This window comes from Myodes glareolus, chromosome 8 (genome assembly GCF_982192425.1).
Source record: "Myodes glareolus chromosome 8, mMyoGla1.1, whole genome shotgun sequence".
Classification (NCBI taxonomy): Eukaryota; Metazoa; Chordata; class Mammalia; order Rodentia; family Cricetidae; genus Myodes; species Myodes glareolus.
Genome location: NC_142033.1, coordinates 1,999,205 through 2,019,021, shown reverse-complemented (window position 1 = coordinate 2,019,021; position 19,817 = coordinate 1,999,205). Strand labels below are relative to the sequence as shown.

Genomic DNA, 19,817 nt, shown 5'->3' with positions numbered 1-19,817 from the left:
TTCCATTCCGTGTACACAGTTGTGTGTGCAACCATATGTGCGAGTCAGCCGTTGGCAGAATGCCCTTCCCTTCCCCTCTCCTCCACTCCAGCCCATCCCCCAACAAAGTGTAATCTGTTCGGTACGTCTTAGTCAGTGCACATTCTCAGACCTGTAGTAAAACCCAGTATAGATTAAAATCTGTGGATATTTAGAATTAAATAATTAAATTTTTTTGGAGAAAACATCATGAAAATTGAAAAGGAAATTTTTCTTCTGTCACTTCCTCAGACTAGAATACAGCCTGTACTGAACACAGCTGTGATGGTTCTAAGCCAGAGCTCAGAACCTCTACTGAAAAGTCTCTCTTTAAAAAAAAATCATGGACGGTGATTTTCACATCTTTCCTTTTTTGTAAAATTTATTTTTATTTTATGTGTATGAGTGTTTGGCCTGCATGTGCCTGTGGGCACCATAAGTTGTCTTATGCCCTGGCTTGTAAGTTTGGAAACCCAGTTTGGGTCCTCTCCAAGAGCAGCTAGAGCTCTCAGCCTCGGAGCCATCCCGTCGTCCCATCTTCTCTTACTGATGTTCCCGAAAGGTGGTAAATCCATCTTTGGTCTTTATTTCTCCGTTTGTAACTGGTGTATTTTCTTGTAAATATAAAGAGCTTTTAAGAGGAAGTGTTTAAGTGATAATAAGGGCACTGTAAGTGGTGTTTTACTCAACTTAATTTGTTTATTGGTTTTATATTTTGAGACAGGGTCTTATGAGGTAGCCCAGGTTGATTTTGATCCTCCTGACTCAGCTTTCCAAGTGCAAGATTACAGGTGTGTGCCATAAGCCTGTCTTTTGAGTTAATGTTTTAAACAAACATAATGTTTGGGTATTTAGATTTTATAATTTGTGTTACAGGAATTATATCAGTGAATACAAACAGGACAAATAAGATTGTGTTCACAGAGGCTGAAATGAGAAGTTTGATAAGAGCTCCACTTGGACAGTGTGTGAATGCTCACTTGGTTTCCTCCTCTTTCTTTAGGGCCATTTTAAGTGCCAGGTCCAGTTATTTCGCTGCCATGCTGAGTGGCTGCTGGGCTGAAAGCTCCCAAGAGTGTGTTACTCTTCAAGGGTAAGTGTGATGTTTATGAGACCGCATGACTGCACATTATCAAGGGCACACAAAGCACTCTCGCTCCCTGTGTGGTCAGTGGAACTCAACGACTGACTTCCTGAAGCAGCAGTACAGAGCATTCTCAGGCCCTGTAACGGATCCCAGAATCGAGTCCCCGAAATAACAGGCCCGTGTCCTCACAGTTCAGGGTGCCAGCAAAGCTGGCGTCCTCCACGCTTTCCTTAGGTGTGGACTACCACTTTCTGCGTCTCACGTGGCTTTTGCTGTGTCTCACGTGGCTTTTTGCTGTGTCTCACGTGGCTTTTGCTGTGTCTCACGTGGCTTTTGCTGTGTCTATGTCTCTAAAAACGCTGATCCTGTCCTACCGCGGCTCCATCTCTGGCATAACTTCAGCTTGTCTATTTCCTTGACCTCATTGCCATGTGCTGAAGGTTGGAACCTCAGCATTTGAATTTGGGGAGGACACAGTCACTTTATAATGGGTATGTTCTGATTATGGGGTATTCTAATGGTACACTGGAAGTTTTATATCCTGTGGGTAAGTGGGGTGAAAAGGTAGATCTGTTGTGACATTATCAGTGTTGAAAAGCAGCTTAGGGGACTGGAGAGATGGTGCAGTGGTTAGAGCCCTCCCTGCTCTACAAAGATCCTTGTCAGTTCCCAGCACCCATGTTGGACAGCGCACAGACATGTGCGACTCCAGCTTCAGGGATCTGATGTCCTTTTCTGGACTCCGTGGGCACCAGCATACATAGACACATAAATAAAAATTGTAAAAAATCTGAAAAACAAAACAAAATGACTTGAAAGATCTGTATTCATACTGATGCTATCTCTTTCTTTGAGATGGGTTTAAAATGTCCTCTGAGTGTAGGAAAGGTTGAGCCAGCAGGAGCCAGGTCTCTTCGGGGTAATGGTCTTAAGGGCAGTTACTCTGTGTTAGTTTTGGAAACTGGCTCAGGGCCTGTTTTATGTAGTTTAGATATCTTTTCTTTATTGTCAATATATCCTGGTAAAACTGAATTCAGTGAGATTTCAAATTAAAGAATAATTCTAGTTTAATTTAGAATTCAACTTTTTAAAGCCTTTCTCTACATTTGTTATGTGTGTGTGCATGTGTCTATGTACACATACGTGTACGTACCACAGCATATGTGTGAGGTTAAAGGACATCTTTTAGGAGGCTACTCTTTCCTCCCATGGTGGGTTCAAGAGATCAAACTCAGGTTGTCATCTTGCATGGCAAGGGTTTTACCTACTAATTCAACTTCCTAGTTTTCATTTAAAATGATACTTGTTTTGTTGCTGAAGGCCAAAAAAAATATTAAGGGATTCTTCAGCAAAAGAACATAATGTGTCTTAATTTTTTCCTGTAACAATCTTAAAATTTTGCGTAAGTTGGTGACAATTTTAACTAGCTGGCACATACCACGTGTACCTTTGTTCCTCTCTGTCCTCAGCAAATGGGTAACAATTCCACCTCATGCTTTCTGTGTTTCCTCCCACTCCTCAAGCCAGCCAGTCTTCGAGGTCGAGAAGTTAGAGTCACATACTGAAATGAGTAAAAACAAATTACTAGCCAGAGAAGTTAGATTCTTCCTAGGTTTACATGATTATATGGAATATGGATCACATTTATTGATTCTTGTTATAAATGTTTTTAATTGAAAAAAAGGTTTTCCATATAATATATTCTGAGCAGTTCCCCTTCCCCAGTTCCTCCCAGATCCCCCTTCCCTACCCACCCAGATTCATGCCCGTTTTTCCTTCTCTTTAGAAAACAGAGAAACAAGTAAACAAAACCCCAAAGAAAACCAAACAAAGAAAAAAACACAAGAAACACATACACACAAACAAGACCCATAAAAACACAAAATTGGAAGTTAAAGACACAGCAAAAGAGCAGTAAGACAAAAAGTGCCCAAACAAAGCAATATCAGACAAAAAAAAAAAAAACTACAAAATACCATTGAGTTCACTTCTGCTGCTGGGCGGGACCAATCCTGAGTGTGGTTAATACGCCTGGTGAGACTCTGGTGGAGAAATGGATTTTTCTTTGCATGCTGGTATTAATTGCAGACAGCTTCTTGGTTGGGGGGGGGAGTTCGTCTCCACCCCGTCTGGCTTAAACCTGTGCAGGTCCTGCGGGTGCTGTTACAGTCTCCGTAAGTTCATATGTGCATCACTCCTGTTGTATCTAGAGAATTGTCTCCTTGGAGTCATCCATCCCCTCTGGCTCGTACATCTTCCCACCTCCTCTTCCACATGGTTCCCTGAGCCCTGAAGGGAAAGATTGATGGAGACAACCCAGTTAGGGCCGAATGTTCCAGGTCTCACTCTCTGCACATGGTCCACGTGTGAGTCTCTGTGTTAGCTTCCGTCTGCTGCCCGAGGAAGCTTCTCTTCTCTGAGGATGGCTGAGCGAGGCACTGGTCCACGGGTACAGCAGGATCTATGCTCCTTTAGAAGAACAGTGGTAGCTGGTTTTCACCTAGGACCTTGGCCTGTCTTGTCTCCATTCTTAGCCACACAGGCGTGTCAGGCATGAGTTCCATCTCACAGAGTGGGCCTCAAATCCAGTCAGACATGATCATTTGCTCCCACAACATTTGTGCCACTGTTGTGCCCGTGTGTCCTATGTCTGCATTGGGTCATCACTGTAAATCACAGGGTTAGTGACTGGGGCGATGGTAGCTTTAGTAGCAGGCAGAGTGCCTTCCGGTACTGTGGGCACTTGTCTGCAGGGGCGGAGGCTCTAGTTAGGCGCCATCTCAACTGTTTGTGTTCAAATGACATAGGTAAATGTTGTATTCAGTAGTAGGCCATTACACCTGTTTGTGGAGAAGAGCCAATAGCCAGAGTAGTGTGGCATTTCCGTGGGGCCCTTAGGCTGTATTCTGTTCCTGGAGGATTCAGTTGGTGGCAAACGATGTCTAATTGAGGCATCATCCCCCTGTTGTATCTGTTTTAAGATGTTCCTGCAGTATAGGTTCTTCATGGCCTTAGTGCTGTCCCTCCCATTTTTCCTCCCTTCCCACTCCTGCTTCAGCCCCCACCGCCCCTCCCGTGTCTGTGTGTTTGTTCTCTCTTCCTCAGGAAATCCCCCCTCCTTCTAATCCCTTATTTTACATCTTTGGTGGTCCAGATTGTAACATACTCAGGATAATTGTTGCTGGCTCCACCCCTTTACCTGCCAGCTTTATAGTTTCATTTTAACATTTTTAAACTTTAATTTATTAACATTTTTTCTTTATTTTATATACCAACCACAGTTTCTCCTCCCTCCTTTTCTACCACCCCCCCCACTCCATCTACCCTGCCCCATCTACTCCTCCTGGTCTCCATTCAGAAGGGGGCAGGCCTTCCAGGGCTTGAACAATAAATGGATCTCATGAGGCTGAAAAGCTTCCATACAGCAAAGGACACTGACTTGTGAGGAAAGAGACCATCTACAGAATGTGAGAGGGCATTTACCAATTATACATCTGACAGAAAGTTAGTGTTTAGGATACAAAGAACTCAGAAGAACTGAACATCAAGAAAACAACCCAGTTTTAAAATGGAATATAGAACTAAAGAGAGTCCTTAGAAGAAAACCACAAATGGCTGAGGAACACTTTAAAATGTTCAACGTCCTTACCCACCAGGGAAACAGAAACTAAAGCCACACTGAGATTTCCTCTTACTCTTCTCAGAATAGCCAAGATCAGTGGAACGTGACGGCTCATGCTGGAGAGGATGCGGATAGGGGAACAGAGCAGGTGCCCACCCAGACTCACAGACTATGACAACATGCACAAGGCACACACAGGCTCTGGCCATTGCTGGTGGGAGTGCTCGCTTGCCAGCCACTGTGGAAATCATTGTGGCCGTTCCTCAGAAAGCTAAAACAAATCTGAAAGATCCAGCCACACAACTCTTGGGCATACACCCAAGGAGCTCTGCATCTTACCGTAGAGACCCTTGCCCATCCAGGTTCGTTGCTGCTTTCCTCATAGTGGTCAGAAATTGAAACGGCCGAGATGTCCAACCGATGAGTGGGTGATGAAAATGTCGTCCATTTACACAGTGGGACATTGCTCAGCCGTTGAAATGAAATTTACAGGCAAATGGATGGAATGAGAAGCAGTCATCCTGAGTGGGTTAACCCAGACCCAGAGAGACAAACATGTATGTTTTCTCTTTAGAATGTGTGTGCTTCATTTAGAGTACCCACAGAGGTTAGGTAGCTAGGAAGGGACCAGGGGAAAAAAGGGGTTTAAGGGGATGTAGAATACGGTGTTGTGAAAGAGATGACAGGGAAATTAGAACAAGGGAATTAAAAGGGTAGGGAGGACAGGGTGCACTTGGAAATATGGGGAGGGATAGCTGACACCAAAGGCCTTTGAAAAAGCCAAAAGAAAACCTACCACTGTAGCTGGGTGGTGGTGGCTCATGCCTTTAATCCCAGCACTCAGGAGGAGAGGCAGGTGAATTTCTGTGAGTTCGAGGCCAGCCTGGTCTACAAGAGCTAGTTCCAGGACAGGCTCCAAAGCTGCAGAGAAGCCCTGTCTCAACCCCCTCCCCCCAGAAAAACAAAACAAAACCATACCTACTACTGTAGAAGCTTCCTAATATATATACATATATAAAAGGATTATTAACGGCTCATCGTTTAATGAAGAAGACAGTATCCCAACTAGGTATCAAATGATTCCAAATAAAAATCACAGTTTCATGAGTGGGTTACACTTTTTTGAGTCTTTGACCACAGGCGTCCCTTAGACTCTCCCCAGCCTGGTTCCCCTGTGACGTGATAGTCAAGCCTTATTGCTGAAGACACCGCACACTAAGCACAGACATGGGATGGAGCTAGTGCTCAGCTGGAAGCTCCACCTCCATTGGCTAACTGTGGTGCTAGAAGATGCTAAACCTACAGCCAGGGGAGAAAACAAGCCTCGTTCTCACCCAGCTGTGAACCTGCCCGGAAGATCGTCTACCGGTGCTACGGGAGTAACCAACCACGTTTAAAATTTAATTTAAGACACACTCCATGAGGAAGAACTCATACCTGATATTGTTAATGAGCCTGGAACTAGACAAGTTATGGCGCTGAAGAGCCTGCTTTTATTGTGCTAAATTAACACAGCAATGAAATGAGTCCTATGGCATACTGCTGCTGTACCTGTGGGTTGGTGCATTGCTCGGCCCTCATCAGAGAGGCTTGCTCTTGCAGTAGGTGGTGATTTACAGAGACTCACCACTGGGCAACGTGCAGAGAGTGAGAGACTTAGGGATACTCGGCCCTGAATGGAGTGTCCTTACCACACCCCTCATCTCTTCAGGAGAGGGGCAGAAAGATTTTAAGGGCCAGAGTGATTTGTGACTTCAAGGACACAGCATTTCCTAGACAGCAGAGCAGGTGCCCACCCAGACTCTCAGACTATGACAACATGCACAAGGCACACACAGGCTCTGGCCAGACAGAACCCTAGGAAAAGAGGCAGTGGACACAGAGTCCCACCCCACCCAAGAAACTGTTCACGAGCGACAGCTGCTGGGAGAAGGGCGGTCCATTTTCTTCAGTGGAGTGACCCTGGGCATATCTGCCGTGCTCCAGGAGAGCTTACCAACATAAATCATGGTTTTCAGTGGTTTTTCTCTTACGTTTTTGTTGTTGTTTTAAGAGGAAAAAGAACATGAAATTGGGGAGGATTTGGGAGGAGTTGGGTAAATGCAACAGAATATGATAAAAAATAAAATATACTATATGAAATCCTCAAAGACTAAGATAAAAACCTCAAAAACATATAACAATTTAAACTTATGTAAAAATCCATAGCTGCTAGGGATGTCTTCATTGGTTTAAGTTTTTTTAGATTTATTTTATTTTATGTAGATGAATGTTTTCTATATGTACATATTTGTATATATGTATATTGTGTATACTTGTATATGTATATGTGTGTATGTACATGTATGGGTATATGTATATGTGTATACCATGTGTGTTCTGGTGCCTGTGGATCAGGAGAGGATGTCGGATCCCCTAGAATTGGAGCTAAGGATGGTTGTGAGCCCACATGTAAACACTGGGAACTGAGCCAGGCCCTCTGCAGGGGCAACAGTACTCTTGACCACTGAACCAACTCTCCAACCTTTGTTTCGTTTTTGGATTTAGGGTTTCACTGTGTAGTCCTGGCCGATTAAAAACCTGCTATATAGATTGTCTTGAACTCAGAGATCTCTCCGCCTTTTCCTCCCAACTACTGGGTTTAAAGGTATGCACTAGCATGCCTAGCCTAGCGGTTAGAACTTCACATTTATGGGAAAATGGAATATATCATTGATATTAATTAATCCTTACCTGTTTGTGGATTTGAGTGTTGTTTCCTCTTGCAGCATAGCCCAGGGAGAGATGAATGTTGTGATGCATTTCATATACGGGGGGACTCTGGACTTTCCGGACAACGCTAATGTTGGGTATGTATTACTTTTTAAAAGGAAGTTTAAACATAAAAGCTATATGGGTTCTATTTTGTTGAACTATTTTGCAGAGAGTCGATGAAATAGAAGCTTCACTTTTATTGTCTATTTTGATTTGTTTGGAGGAATATCTGAAACTACATTAAGTGTGAGCTGGAAAGATGTCTCTGTGCTAAGAGTACTTGCTGATCTTGCAGAGACTCACAGCCATCTGCAGCCTGGGTCCAGAAGACCCTGTGCCCTCTTCTGGCTCCAAAGGCATCAGGCATGCCTGTGGTATACAGATACACATGCAGGCAAAACACTCACATACAAAAAACAAGACTTTTTAAAAAGTGTATAGCCTTCAGCACTTTTATTCTGTGTGTTACTGAGGTGTGAGGGGATTCGAAACATCTCCAAATCTTTCCTCCTTCCTTAACAAAGCAAATCCTGTGTCAGTGCCGACAGTTTTGACCTATGTGCATAAAGCAAAAAGTTGAGTTATAATTTAGATCTTTTTTCTGGACATTCTATATTATTGAGAAATTATTGTATATTATACTTTGATTTTACATTTGAGAATTATCAGCTGACATCTGTTTACTTCAGTCAGATACTGAACGTGGCTGACATGTATGGCCTGGAAGGATTAAGAGAAGTAGCCATCTATGTCCTGAGAAGAGACTACTGTAACTTCTTTCAGAAGGTAATGTTAAATCTAACTTCACCCAGTCGTCATGGGACTCTGAACACAATTGTGCTTAAAAATGCCACCGCCTAACTAACGCACACTCTTGTTGAGAAATAACATGAGCTGTGCCTGTGAAAATGAGAAAATAACTGTATAATCGTTTTAAGCAAAGTTAGGTCGATGTGCGGATCTATTGACAGAACATACAGGATCCTGTGTGACTCAGGGATAGATATACAGGACTCCTGGCACAGGAGAAGGAGAGCCGTTTCTGTCTCTTTCACAGGGCCACAGAGCTTCATTGGTTCTTTCCCTTCCCTCTGTCACGTCTGAGCGTTTCCCTGGATTGATTTCTACAGGGGTGTGAACATGTTTTGGTTCTCACGAGTTGAGTGTCTAAAGGGAGATCCTGTGCTGTGCATTTCAAACCCACTTTGTGCTTTAGGCTTCGTTTCTTTAATAGACTTTGTGAATGTAAGTTAATCCACATATTTATGCTTTTCTTAATTTGTACATTTTCTATAATTCATTGAGCATGTATTTATTTAATAATGAACAAAAACATCTCTTAAAAATTTATTTTTGCTCATTAGATACTTGATGCAATATTACCCATTGTCTGACTTCTAATGTGGTTATTTTAATAACATTTAAATCAGTTTTTATGTTGGGCAGGACTTTTCCTATCTCCCTGAACCAAAGCCAAGAACCGTTCCCTCCCATCTTAGGTTCGACCAGTTTGATCTCAGAAGGTGGTCGTAGCTATGCCAGGCCCCCTCTGAAGGAATCAGACCCAGAGAACGGAAGAACGGAAGACTGAACCATTCCTTCTTCATTCCGCCAGTTTTAGTCCATGAGAGAGGGAAAGGCTGGAAGCAGGCATTATGGTGACATTAAAGCAGCAGATTTGGCAGATACGGTTTAAAGTAATAGCTGGGAAAAACCGCTTTGTGTTAGTTTCCATTCTGAGCTGAACTACCTTGTGAAAGTCTCTTCTCTAAGTAATCTTTGCACACAGTTGCCTCTTAATATGTTCACGAGTATATGAGTTAAGTGCAGCTTCTTGTATTATATTTCAGTAATCCACTTAGTATTTCTTTTAATTTGACGGATCGTTTGCTGACACTAACGGGTTTGAGGGCAGCACACGCACACAGTGGTGCGAGAACCCAGTCCTCACACTAAGAGCCACAAAAAGGTTAGCACTTAAATGTCTGAAACAAAGGGTGTGTTTTCTTTCCTTGAAGTCTGTTTATTCGTATGCATTCTGTGGAACACCCTCCTGGAGCCTGCTGCTGTGATTGAGTATGGGATGATTCCTAAACATGGCTGCTTTTGTAGACCTTAGTATTTTTGTAATGAAGTTTTGAATGTTACCACTTTTAACTTCAGTCTTCATTGATGCATCACAGTTTAAATCTCATAAACCTCTACTAACACATCCCCGTCGGGCACATGTGGACACGTGTGGTGGACATCTGGCCCAGATCTCCTAAACCTGGGCTTAGTCTTTTCAGTAATTTGCTATCCAGCATTCTGTATAGTTGGACATATTTGGACTTCCTTAGTAGGTTGTGGTAGGCTTTTCATTTTGATTTTTCTCATACAACTAAAATACATTGTAATCAGTAATCTCAGTATGCCTTCCCAGACCCCACAGACAGGTTCTGAGAATGGCTGGAGACCTGTCGTTTGCCTCTGAAAACACTCGTCATCAGCACATCGTTTCTGGTTAATCACTTCAATAGAAATTGCTCTTGCTATACATTAAATGGTATGTTTTGTGTTATATAGGGCTTGGTTGTTCCTAAATAACGTTGGACTTAGATTTTTTTTTTTAATTCCTGTGATGCTTTATGGTTTCTCAGACGTCTGGTGCTTTTAGGGTGTTAAGTATGTGCATCAAGTTCCTTCTGTCCTTTATGAGGTGGATCAGAAAGCCAGGTCATTTCATTTCATGGAATTACCACTACATAATATATACAATGATGTAATTTCTAATTTTAGGAAAACCTAGAGTATCAGTTACCTTAAAGGGATTGTGTTTAAGAAAAACATTAAGGGGCTGGAGAGATGACTGGGTGGTTAAGAGCACTGGCTGCTCTTCCAGAGGACCCGGGTTCAATTCCCAGCACCATGTGGCAGTTCATAACCACCTGTAACTCCAGTTCCAGGGGATCTGGCACCCTCTTCTGACCTCCACTGGCAAGACACCCATACACAAGAAGATAAAAGAACAAATAAAATGTAAAAACAAAAACATCAATGGGCAGAGCATAATATTACATTCAGTTATTTATCTTTCTTAGTTTTTGAGACAGGCTCTCATGTAGCCTGCGCTGGCCTCAAACCCACTGTGAGGCTAGGAGTAAGCGCTTACCTTCCCCTCCTCGGTGCTGGATTTACAGGCATACACTAGCAGGCCTGGCTTATGCAGTGCTAGGGTTTGAACCCACGGCTTCATGCATTTTAGACAAGCTCTCTACCAGCTGAGCTACACACCAAGCCCTGCATTTAGTTCTTAAGTACTAATGTAATACTTTAACACTTGAAAAATCAAGCTAATAGCAGTTCATATTTAAAAGCTTGAAATTGCTGCCCTGATGAGAGGAAATGTTTGTTACGCGTTTGAAAGTACGCTGTACTGATAGGCTGTTGATCGTCTCTGGTGTTCTGTACACTCACAGTTGAAAGTACGCTGTACTGACAGGCTGTTGATCGTCTCTGGTGTTCTGTACACTCACAGTTGAAAGTACGCTGTACTGATAGGCTGTTGATCGTCTCTAGTGTTCTGTACACTCACAGTTGAAAGTACGCTGTACTGATAGGCTGTTGATCGTCTCTGGTGTTCTGTACACTCACAGTTGAAAGTACGCTGTACTGACAGGCTGTTGATCGTCTCTGGTGTTCTGTGCACTCACAGTTGAAAGTGTGCTGTACTGATAGGCTGTTGATCGTCTCTGGTGTTCTGTACACTCACAGTTGCAGCTAACAGATGAGTGCTGGTTTTCTCAGATTGTTAGGTGTAAGCAAGGCTCAGTGAAACCACCTAACTAGACTGGGTAAGAAGACAGGTTTGTGGGAATGTGAAACTGCTGTGTGGCCCTGTCGTTAGGGGGAGTCCAAAGCCATCTTGGCTGCCGTGGGACAGGGGGTGTGGAGCAGAAAGGCACGGAGAGCATCCAGTTATAAAGGCGGCTCCGGCCAGGAGAAAGCGGTGAACTGGAACAGCCTGGATGGTTAGGGTAGCAGTGGAGGGGTGGTGTGGTCTGCATGCTGGAGAGGCCTGGTAGCTTGGATGTGTGTGCATGTTAATAGGGGCCAGGAGGGACCAAGGAGCCTTGATGTCAGTACTGATGCCATACATGTCCCATTATGGGGCTCGTTTCTCGCTGCCTCTCCTTCACACCTCTTCATCCTTTCTCGTGGTCCCTTTCTATTCTGACGTCCTACAGAAACACGCGTATGCACACACTTGCACACTCACTCACTCACATATGTAAATGACTTTGAAATTACATCTGCATGTGAGAGAAAACGTGTATTACTTACTGTTCTGAGTCTGAATTGTTTAATTTCACATAATGATCTCCTGAAAGTGAAATTTCAAATTTCTATCAAATTTTAAATTGTATGCATTTATTCTATAGTTTAAGTATATAAATCAAATTTTTTATGAACCAAATACTTTCAGCCTCTGTAAATTAAAAAGACTGAATGTGATATTTTCTGTCAATTTTAGCCTGTTCCCAGAACATTGGCATCGATTCTAGAATGCCTAATTATTGCTCATTCAGTTGGAGTGGAAAGTCTTTTTGCTGACTGCATGAAGTAAGTTACCTTATGCAGTGCCGCTGTTATTGTGTGTCCTTTATATATGTATACATAATATATACTCTTACTCTATTATTGTGTGTCCTTTATATATGTATACATAATATATACTCTTACTCTCCAACATTTGTGGGCAGTTTTAGTCTTGGTCTTTTTTTTTTTTTTCAACACAGTTCAGGTGCTTAACTAGTTGTACCAGTTGAGAAGAAGTGTGGGTTTAGATGTTACCTAAGGTGTATGGGGTCAGTTTCACTGAAGACGAGCCAGGGCTGTGTGAAATGTACACATAACCAGCATGGGTTTAAGTATGTGTTTCTGTGGGGGTTCCCTTTACGCATCATGGCAGGCAGAGGAATGACCCACAAAGAGGTGAGAATGAAGATACCCGTCAGCCTCATTTAGTCAATGGACCAAACTTAGGGAGTCAAGCCCCACACAGTTTATCGTAAGCTTATTTAAATGCAGTACAGTTTGGAAAAGAGTTTCCAGGCAGCCATCATTCCAGTTCCAGGTGCACAGTGAAGCCTACGGTGTGACTACCTGGAAACTCTGTACAGAGTGCACGTGACCACCAGGGTGGGTTCTACAGCTGAAGGGTCTAGGATCTGGTGTGGTCTCTGACCAAGGTAGCGGAGAGGTCAGCAGGCTATAAAGTACTGTGACACCCCTCAGGGTGGGTTCTGTTAGCAAGGAGACAGAGATAAAGGTCTAAGGAAGGAGGGAGAGTCTGGGGTAGACCTTCTGGTTGGGGAGGTCTGGCTCCACACAGAGCGAAGGTCACCAGGTCATTAACAGCATCCACTCCCAGTTTATTTCTTCCTCTGAAGAGACTGCTCTGCGTGATTAACATTCCTGGTTTCTCCAGTGTTTACCTGTGATGACCTCGTGCCCACTTTGTTTCTGAAAGTGAACGTAGTTAAGCCCATCTTAGAGCCCGAAAGATTAAGTGAGGCTCAATCATAATAGTTGGTTTATGTGTGTGTATGATTGAAAACAAAATTACTGACTTTTAACTTTTTTCCTTGCTCTAACTTGGATTGTTTGATTTTAACAGCTGGATCATAGACCATTTTGCGAGGTTTTGGTCAGAAAGAAGCTTTGCAAATGTTCCTCCTGAAATTCAGAAAACTTGTCTCAACATGCTGATCCAGTCCTTAGTGAGTATAACCTTAACAAATGCTTTATGTGAGCCATTCGAAAGTTTATTCAATGATTCCAATGCAGAAATGGAATGTTAATGTTTCTGTAGAAGCAAGGTGAGAGTCACAGTTCAGATAACTCAGGACCAAAGTGGAGATCCCAGCCCTGAGATCCTGTTCTTCTGAAGCCACTCTCAAGTGCTCAGACAGGCTGCACCGCTGTGAGCTAGATGTTCATTAACCTTAGGGCTCCAGACATAGAGATCGTGCATTGGTCCAGCAGTACAGGGAGATTCTGCACACAACACCTGACCTTCTTTCTCAGTGGCTTAATTTTCCCAGGGATTCACTTCACCTGGGGGCAAGTTAGTTGGTTACATTAGGCTGCTTCCCTCATGGAAAAGATACATTTGTTGTTACTGGAATAGATGCTTATCCCAGACCTGGATTTATGTTCCTAACTCACTGTGTGCCTGCTAAAAGTGCTCTCCGTGAATGTTTAGACTTCCTTGTCTGTCATATTTGTGTTCTACACAGTACAGCAATGACTAAGAAATTCACATCACAGAAATGAAAAGCTGTGGTCTCAGGCATGTGAAGTTCATTGAACTTACAACTTTCCCTGTTATCCTGAAGCTGCTAGTCTGATAGAAGAGAGGAGACCTTTAGAAGGTGTGTGGCAGTGCCAGCTAGGTGGCAGTGCCGTACCAGGTTGAGGTTGTGTCTCTAAGGTACAGTATCTACTCCACAGCTCTGAATTTAAGGCGCTGTTTATCTTGTAGTCAAAATTCATGTATCCAGAAGTCAAGCTGGGGAGGCGGGAATGTCCCCTCAAAATTTCTCCTGTGACCCATTAGCAAAATTTTGTCTCTCTTCTCTGCAACTTTGGACTCTGCTGATGTAGAGACCTTAGTACCAGAGAGAAGGATGCTTCTGTCAGGAATACATACAGCAAGGACTCTACTGAGCTGGCAGTTGAGACAACCCTCTCTAGCTGGCCTGTAAATCCATGTGTAAAGAAGTAGAAGGAGCTTGGCTGTTGAGGGGAGACTGAGCCGCCCTCTCCATGTGGGTAAAGAAGGCTACATCTAACACATCTGGATGCAGTGCACCCAGGTTCTGTGCGTAGACTCATTAGGAAACAGCAGCAGTGTATGCGCTGTGACAATAAGGGCCCAGGGTTGTTAGCAATGGAAATCTGGCCTATTCTGCCAGATTAGGAGCCACAAACAGCAGAGGCAGCTGCTGAAATCCAAAGGAACGTGGAGTCGGGAGTGGAGGAGGTGATTATAAAAACATCCTATAAAAATAAGACCATGTCAGTTACAGAAATGAGCATCCTTAGGGCATATGTGCAGTATTCACGGCCCTTTGTTCATCTAATTACGTCAAATATTCTAATGTTCACTCATTGCCTCATTGCCCTAGGTCTAAGACATGCTGGGGCCAGTTCACTCTGTGCCTCCATATCTGTTCATAGACCCTGAGAACGAGGCTGTTTGAAGAGGGCCGTGTATCACACACAGTGTAAACACAGGCTTTCTATTTATTAACATGTTGTACAGTGAAGGATACCTGTGTCATTTTAGGAAACATAACTTACTTCTTCCACCAAGGAGAAAGTTCAGCTCATAGAGTTACATCAGGTGCCAAGTTGACAGGGGTTGGGTCTGTGACATCATCGTAACATTTGCCTGGCCGTGATAAAGGCTACATCCTCAATTTCCTTCTGGGTCTGTATCCAGTTAGAGTGGCCACAAAATTGGAATTTTAGTTACTTTTCTATTGCTGTGGTAAAACAGCTTAGGGAGACCCTGTCTAGACAGCAGTCTGTCGCTGAGGAAAGTCGGGGCAGGAACTCAAGGCAGGAACTGATGCAGAGGCCATGGAGGGTGCTGCTTCCTGGCTTGCTCTCCATGGCTTGCTCAGCCTGCTTTCCTGTAGCACCAGGACAAGCAGCCCAGGGATGGCCCCTCCCACACAATTATCAATCAACAAAATGTACACCAGCCCTGTCTGGTCTGAGAGTTTTCTTCACTGAGGTTTCCTTTCCAGAGTGATGCTAGCCTGTATCTGGCTGACATGAAACTAGCCTGAGCCAGCAGCATGGAGTGAGATTTAGAGAGGAGATGTGGTAAAGGCAGGTAATGGTATAAATGGAAGCTGTGCTTGCTTTCCTGGCCTCCCACACCCGAATAATCACACAGAAACTATGTTAATTACAAAACTGTTCTGCCAATGACTCAGGCATGTTTCTAGCTAGCTCTTACATCTTGAATTAACCCATTTCTATTCATCCGTGTATTTCCACTAAGCTGCGTCTTACCAGTGTGGGCTTGTTACTCCTTTGGCAGCTACATGGCATCTCCTTGATTCTGCCTACTCTCTCTCTATATCTCTGTTCAGATTTCCTCCCCATTTTTCCTCCTCACCAGGTCCTCATCCCAGATTCACGCCCCTTTGTTTTGTTTTACCTGGAAACCTGCTGGGTTTGCCCAGAGTTGCACGTCCTGAAGCGTGGTTAACTCACTGAAGACTGATGGCCTCTCTTCCAGCAGCCTTGCACTGCCAGTTGCTCCAGGGCAGGTTGGGCCCCATGAGCCCCACCCTCATCTATGACTGAATATTTAAGGGTCCAGCTTTGTGCTGACTTTTCTACAGGCTGTGGATTTATGAGAACCATGACCATGCCGTGCAGCTCTTTCGTTCTTTGCCTCTTCCATGATGCGCCCTGAGCCTGGGAGTGGGTGATTGGAGCATCCGGTTGAGGGCTGAGAATAGTGAAAGCTGATACACATGGGGTTTCTGTGCTGACCAGTTCTGTAGTAGGCCCTTCAGGACAGCGGTGAGCAAGCCAAATGTTGTTATGTTCATATTCAAATAATTTTATCTGAATTAAATGCTTTATAGGAAAAGGATAGGTTCTCTGATAGTATGTGCGGAAGGAATGTGATAACGGTGTAAGGATCGGGGAAGACATTGCTTTGATTGAGTTCTTAGTAATTAAAGAATGTCCAGCATCCATGCTAAGTACTCCGTCTTCCATTGCATTGCTGTGTAAGAAACCCATCCCACAGGAAATGGCTGAAAACTAGATTTGTTATTTCTAAAATGGTGGGGGTTGACCCTTTGCGGATATTCTCTAGGATGGCTCCCATTGCCAGCAGGAGCTGTTGGCTGAGCTGCCACTGGGCCACTCCTCCTAGTCTCCATAGATGAAGCAAAGATAACAAATCGCTTCCTGCAATCCAAGAATCCCAAGAAATCAAAAGGATTTGACTTGCCTACAAAGTTATTGTAATGCTGCCTAACTTTTCCAAATGCTTTTACAATTCTAGAATCATAAGAATGCTGCCTTCCTTCTGATGGAGAGCGACCGGCTCATCATGGGTTTACCTAGAGTAAAGTGGACAGAGGCAGCGTTGTCGATGGCGTCTCGGCTGCAAGAAGAGTGTGTGACATTTATTGTAGAGAACTTCTCAAGCATCATCAAGAGTGAAAATTTCACTCTGCTCTTACAGGTACTGTGTCTACTGTGTTTTCTACATGTGTCTTCTTGGTTCTGATTTTAATTGCACAAGCGCTTTTAAGTCAGGTTGCCTTTGATTACAATACTCTGTTGAGTAAATTCCATAGCAGATGGCATGTTTGCAACAGATTTGGAGCAGTAGTGGACAGGATTTACTTTGGCTCACAGATGAGAAAGCAGAAGGGACAGGTTTGAGTGCCCTGGCAAGGCTTATTGTTACTTGGGCCAGCTCTTTTCCTGTCACCATGGCCACATTTTAGAGACTCAAGTTGTAAAGATGATGGGTCTCTAAAACTCATTTTCATAAGGAACTGCTTGCTCTAAAATTAGTCACTGAATAATGATGTGGTCTTTATCTCTAGGTTATATTATTAGGCTATATCAGCTCCTGAAAAGTTTGTGTGTGTGTGTGTGTGTGTGTGTGTGTTTAAGGACATGCACATGTGTATGGGTGTGTCTGTGCACATGTCTTTTTATGTATTTGTGTTTGTGCATGTATTGTGAGTGTGTCGGTATTGCATGGAGGGGCATGCTCATGGAGTCTTTGAACAGAAAAGACGTATTTTGATGATGCTATGTATCCAGGCATGACAGTTGTACTGCTATTAACTAGACTTTAACATTTATTGTATATTTTACATGCACTTCATTAAATGTCAAATTCTGTGTTTTATAGTCACAAGCCATGAGCAGCACAGCTCATCTGTTGGACAAAATTTTTAAAGCAATTGAAGATAACATTACCACTGAAAATAGCTGCTCCCTCCTTATGACTCTGGACACGTTACTGAATTCCGAAAGTACAAAGGAAATGGTACTGAATGTAATAAAATTCACTGAAATATGTAATATTGTAAATAATTTGAGATTTTAAGTTGCACGTGCAGCTTGAATATTGCACAGCCCATTGTAGTTAGGTACTGGACACCTTGGGACTTCGTAGTTTCTTATATCTATTTGAAATAATTCCTAATTTTTTTTCAATTATGTTCATTTTCAAATTAACTTTTTATAAAACTTAAGAATCAGCAGTTTGGCCCCTTAACTCTGAGCACAGCTTGGGACTTAGCAGTTATCTGGCACAATGTGACTTTGGTATTTTTCTCTGATAATTACAATAAATATATATATTTTGTATATATATATGTATATTTTGGTATTTTTTATCACTAATGCCTTTTATTTTATGGTATTAGTAATTCTTTTTTCTCAAAACAAATTTTATTTTTAAATTAAATTGAGTAGGAAAAATAAAAATTTAAATGTCACTTATTTTTAAATGCAATTAATTGGTGACAATAAGAATCTTTGTCATTTTTTTTTAGTAAATTTTATTAAATTATAAAAGTTTCCATTTCCGCCCCCCCTCCCAACACCCTCCCACTCCCCCCACTCCCCCCTCCTTCCCCTCCGTCCCCCAGGGCAGTCAGGGTTTCCTGCCCTGTGGGAAGCTCCAGCTCCCTCCCCCTCCCTCCAGGTCCATAAAATAGTTCATCAAATTTATTATTATTACCTAGAGTATTTGACCTTGTCATGTCATAGTTGATATGAGAGGTTGCGGAAGGTATTCATATAAAATGCATTGCTGTTTTAAAATCCTGTTTAAAGAGTAGCATTTAGCTTCATGTTCACTATAACATCTTGTTAATGAGTAAGCCTTCATAAATAGCATGTGCTCGATAATCTTAGAAATGTAACTGATGACATCACTGATGTAGCTTAGGAGTAAGTAGATTCGGGAAGGAATAATGACTGGTTGCTATGACAATGTGGCTCTCACCAGCTGCTGATTTGTTGCTGGAACACAGGGCTTTACGTGCAAGGTCCAAGCTGTACGTGACAAGCTGTGGGCCTTCCTGGTTCAGTCTTTCTACGCCGTCCGTCACACGGAAGGCTGGCAGCGGGTGCACGTGGATGACCAGCAGAAAATCCAAGCAGGTATGTTATTCTTTCGAGTTTTTATTCTCGTGTGTGGTCTTTGTGAGAGCAGATATTTTTAAGGCGTTCTGAATTCTGGTTAATTAGCATCTGAGAGCTTCTGTTCGGTAACGGAGCACTACCCAAAACTAGTGGGGATGTGTTAGGCTGCTTGGACAAATCGTGCTTTCTCTGACGTTCTTAGAAAATGAAACTCATTTTCTTTGTATGGAATTAGCAATATTTGATCCTTATCTATATTAGCTACAATATTCTAGCCAAACTTGCTAAAAACAAAAAAAAAATCCTTGTGAAGAGCTGTGTAAAAGGACGAGTCTGTCCAGCCAGATCACCAAGCAAGCTCTCTCCCCCGTGGAAACATACTTCACTGGAAGGCTCGCCGTCTCTTTCACAAGAACCTTTCCTTGTGGTTTTGCCGAGATCAGATGGCTTTATTTCACGAGTGATTGGTTCAGGGATGCGGTGTGCGCTACTGCGGAGGGTCCCTCGGGAGTCGCACAGTGATGTCTGACATTTCCTGGGCTCTGTTTGAAACATCAGTATTCAACAAAAGATGTATATCTATCGGAAAGTGTGTGTGGTAAAAATATGGAAATAGAATTCTGAGGGTGTGGAGCTAAAATGGCTTCGTGACTATTTTTAGGTTAAGGCAGGTGCCTCCGAAATAACACTGCCGTGGCGGCAGCTCCTGCCGTGCTCAGCAGCTCCACTTTTTTTCTTCTTTGACATTAAAGCTAAAAGACTGTATTTTATGGAACAGACATTTAGTTCTATGAAACATGGAAGCCATGTATGCTAAAGTGTATCTCAGCTATATAAATTCTTAAGTGATATATTTACAGTGAGACCTGCTCACTGAAGCAACTGGATGTAATTTAAAGAGCAATTTTCACAGGTATTTATTTTTTGTGTAATGAAAATCATCAAACCTTTAGAAATTGCACACTTTCTCCGTGTGACTTTTCTATGCCGGATTTCAGACCAGCTTTTCCTCCACAGTCTGCAGTGTGCGGGAGCAGGGGCTGCCTCGCTTCCGTGGGTCCTTCGAGCTCACTTCTGAGTGGTAGCAAACTTTGTTTTTCTCTTTTTAGAGGATTCACAGCTAAGCTGAAGTTCAGTGTTCTT

General features: G+C 43.0%; 1 protein-coding gene across 2 annotated transcripts in view; it reads left to right on the top strand.

Annotated features, from left to right (window-relative positions):
- Positions 1–19,817, top strand: part of Btbd8 (BTB domain containing 8) — a 62,515-nt gene that overhangs the window by 31,372 nt on the left and 11,326 nt on the right. The window contains exons 5-12 of one of the 2 annotated variants that reach the window (XM_048447092.3): positions 1,022–1,111; positions 7,496–7,576; positions 8,171–8,267; positions 11,995–12,083; positions 13,141–13,243; positions 16,564–16,746; positions 17,431–17,568; positions 18,563–18,692. In XM_048447092.3, coding sequence (XP_048303049.3) covers positions 1,022–1,111; positions 7,496–7,576; positions 8,171–8,267; positions 11,995–12,083; positions 13,141–13,243; positions 16,564–16,746; positions 17,431–17,568; positions 18,563–18,692 — 911 coding nt within the window. Of the gene's footprint in view, positions 1–1,021; positions 1,112–7,495; positions 7,577–8,170; positions 8,268–11,994; positions 12,084–13,140; positions 13,244–16,563; positions 16,747–17,430; positions 17,569–18,562; positions 18,693–19,817 lie in introns of those variants that run through there. The other variant, XM_048447093.3, reaches the window with a different exon arrangement.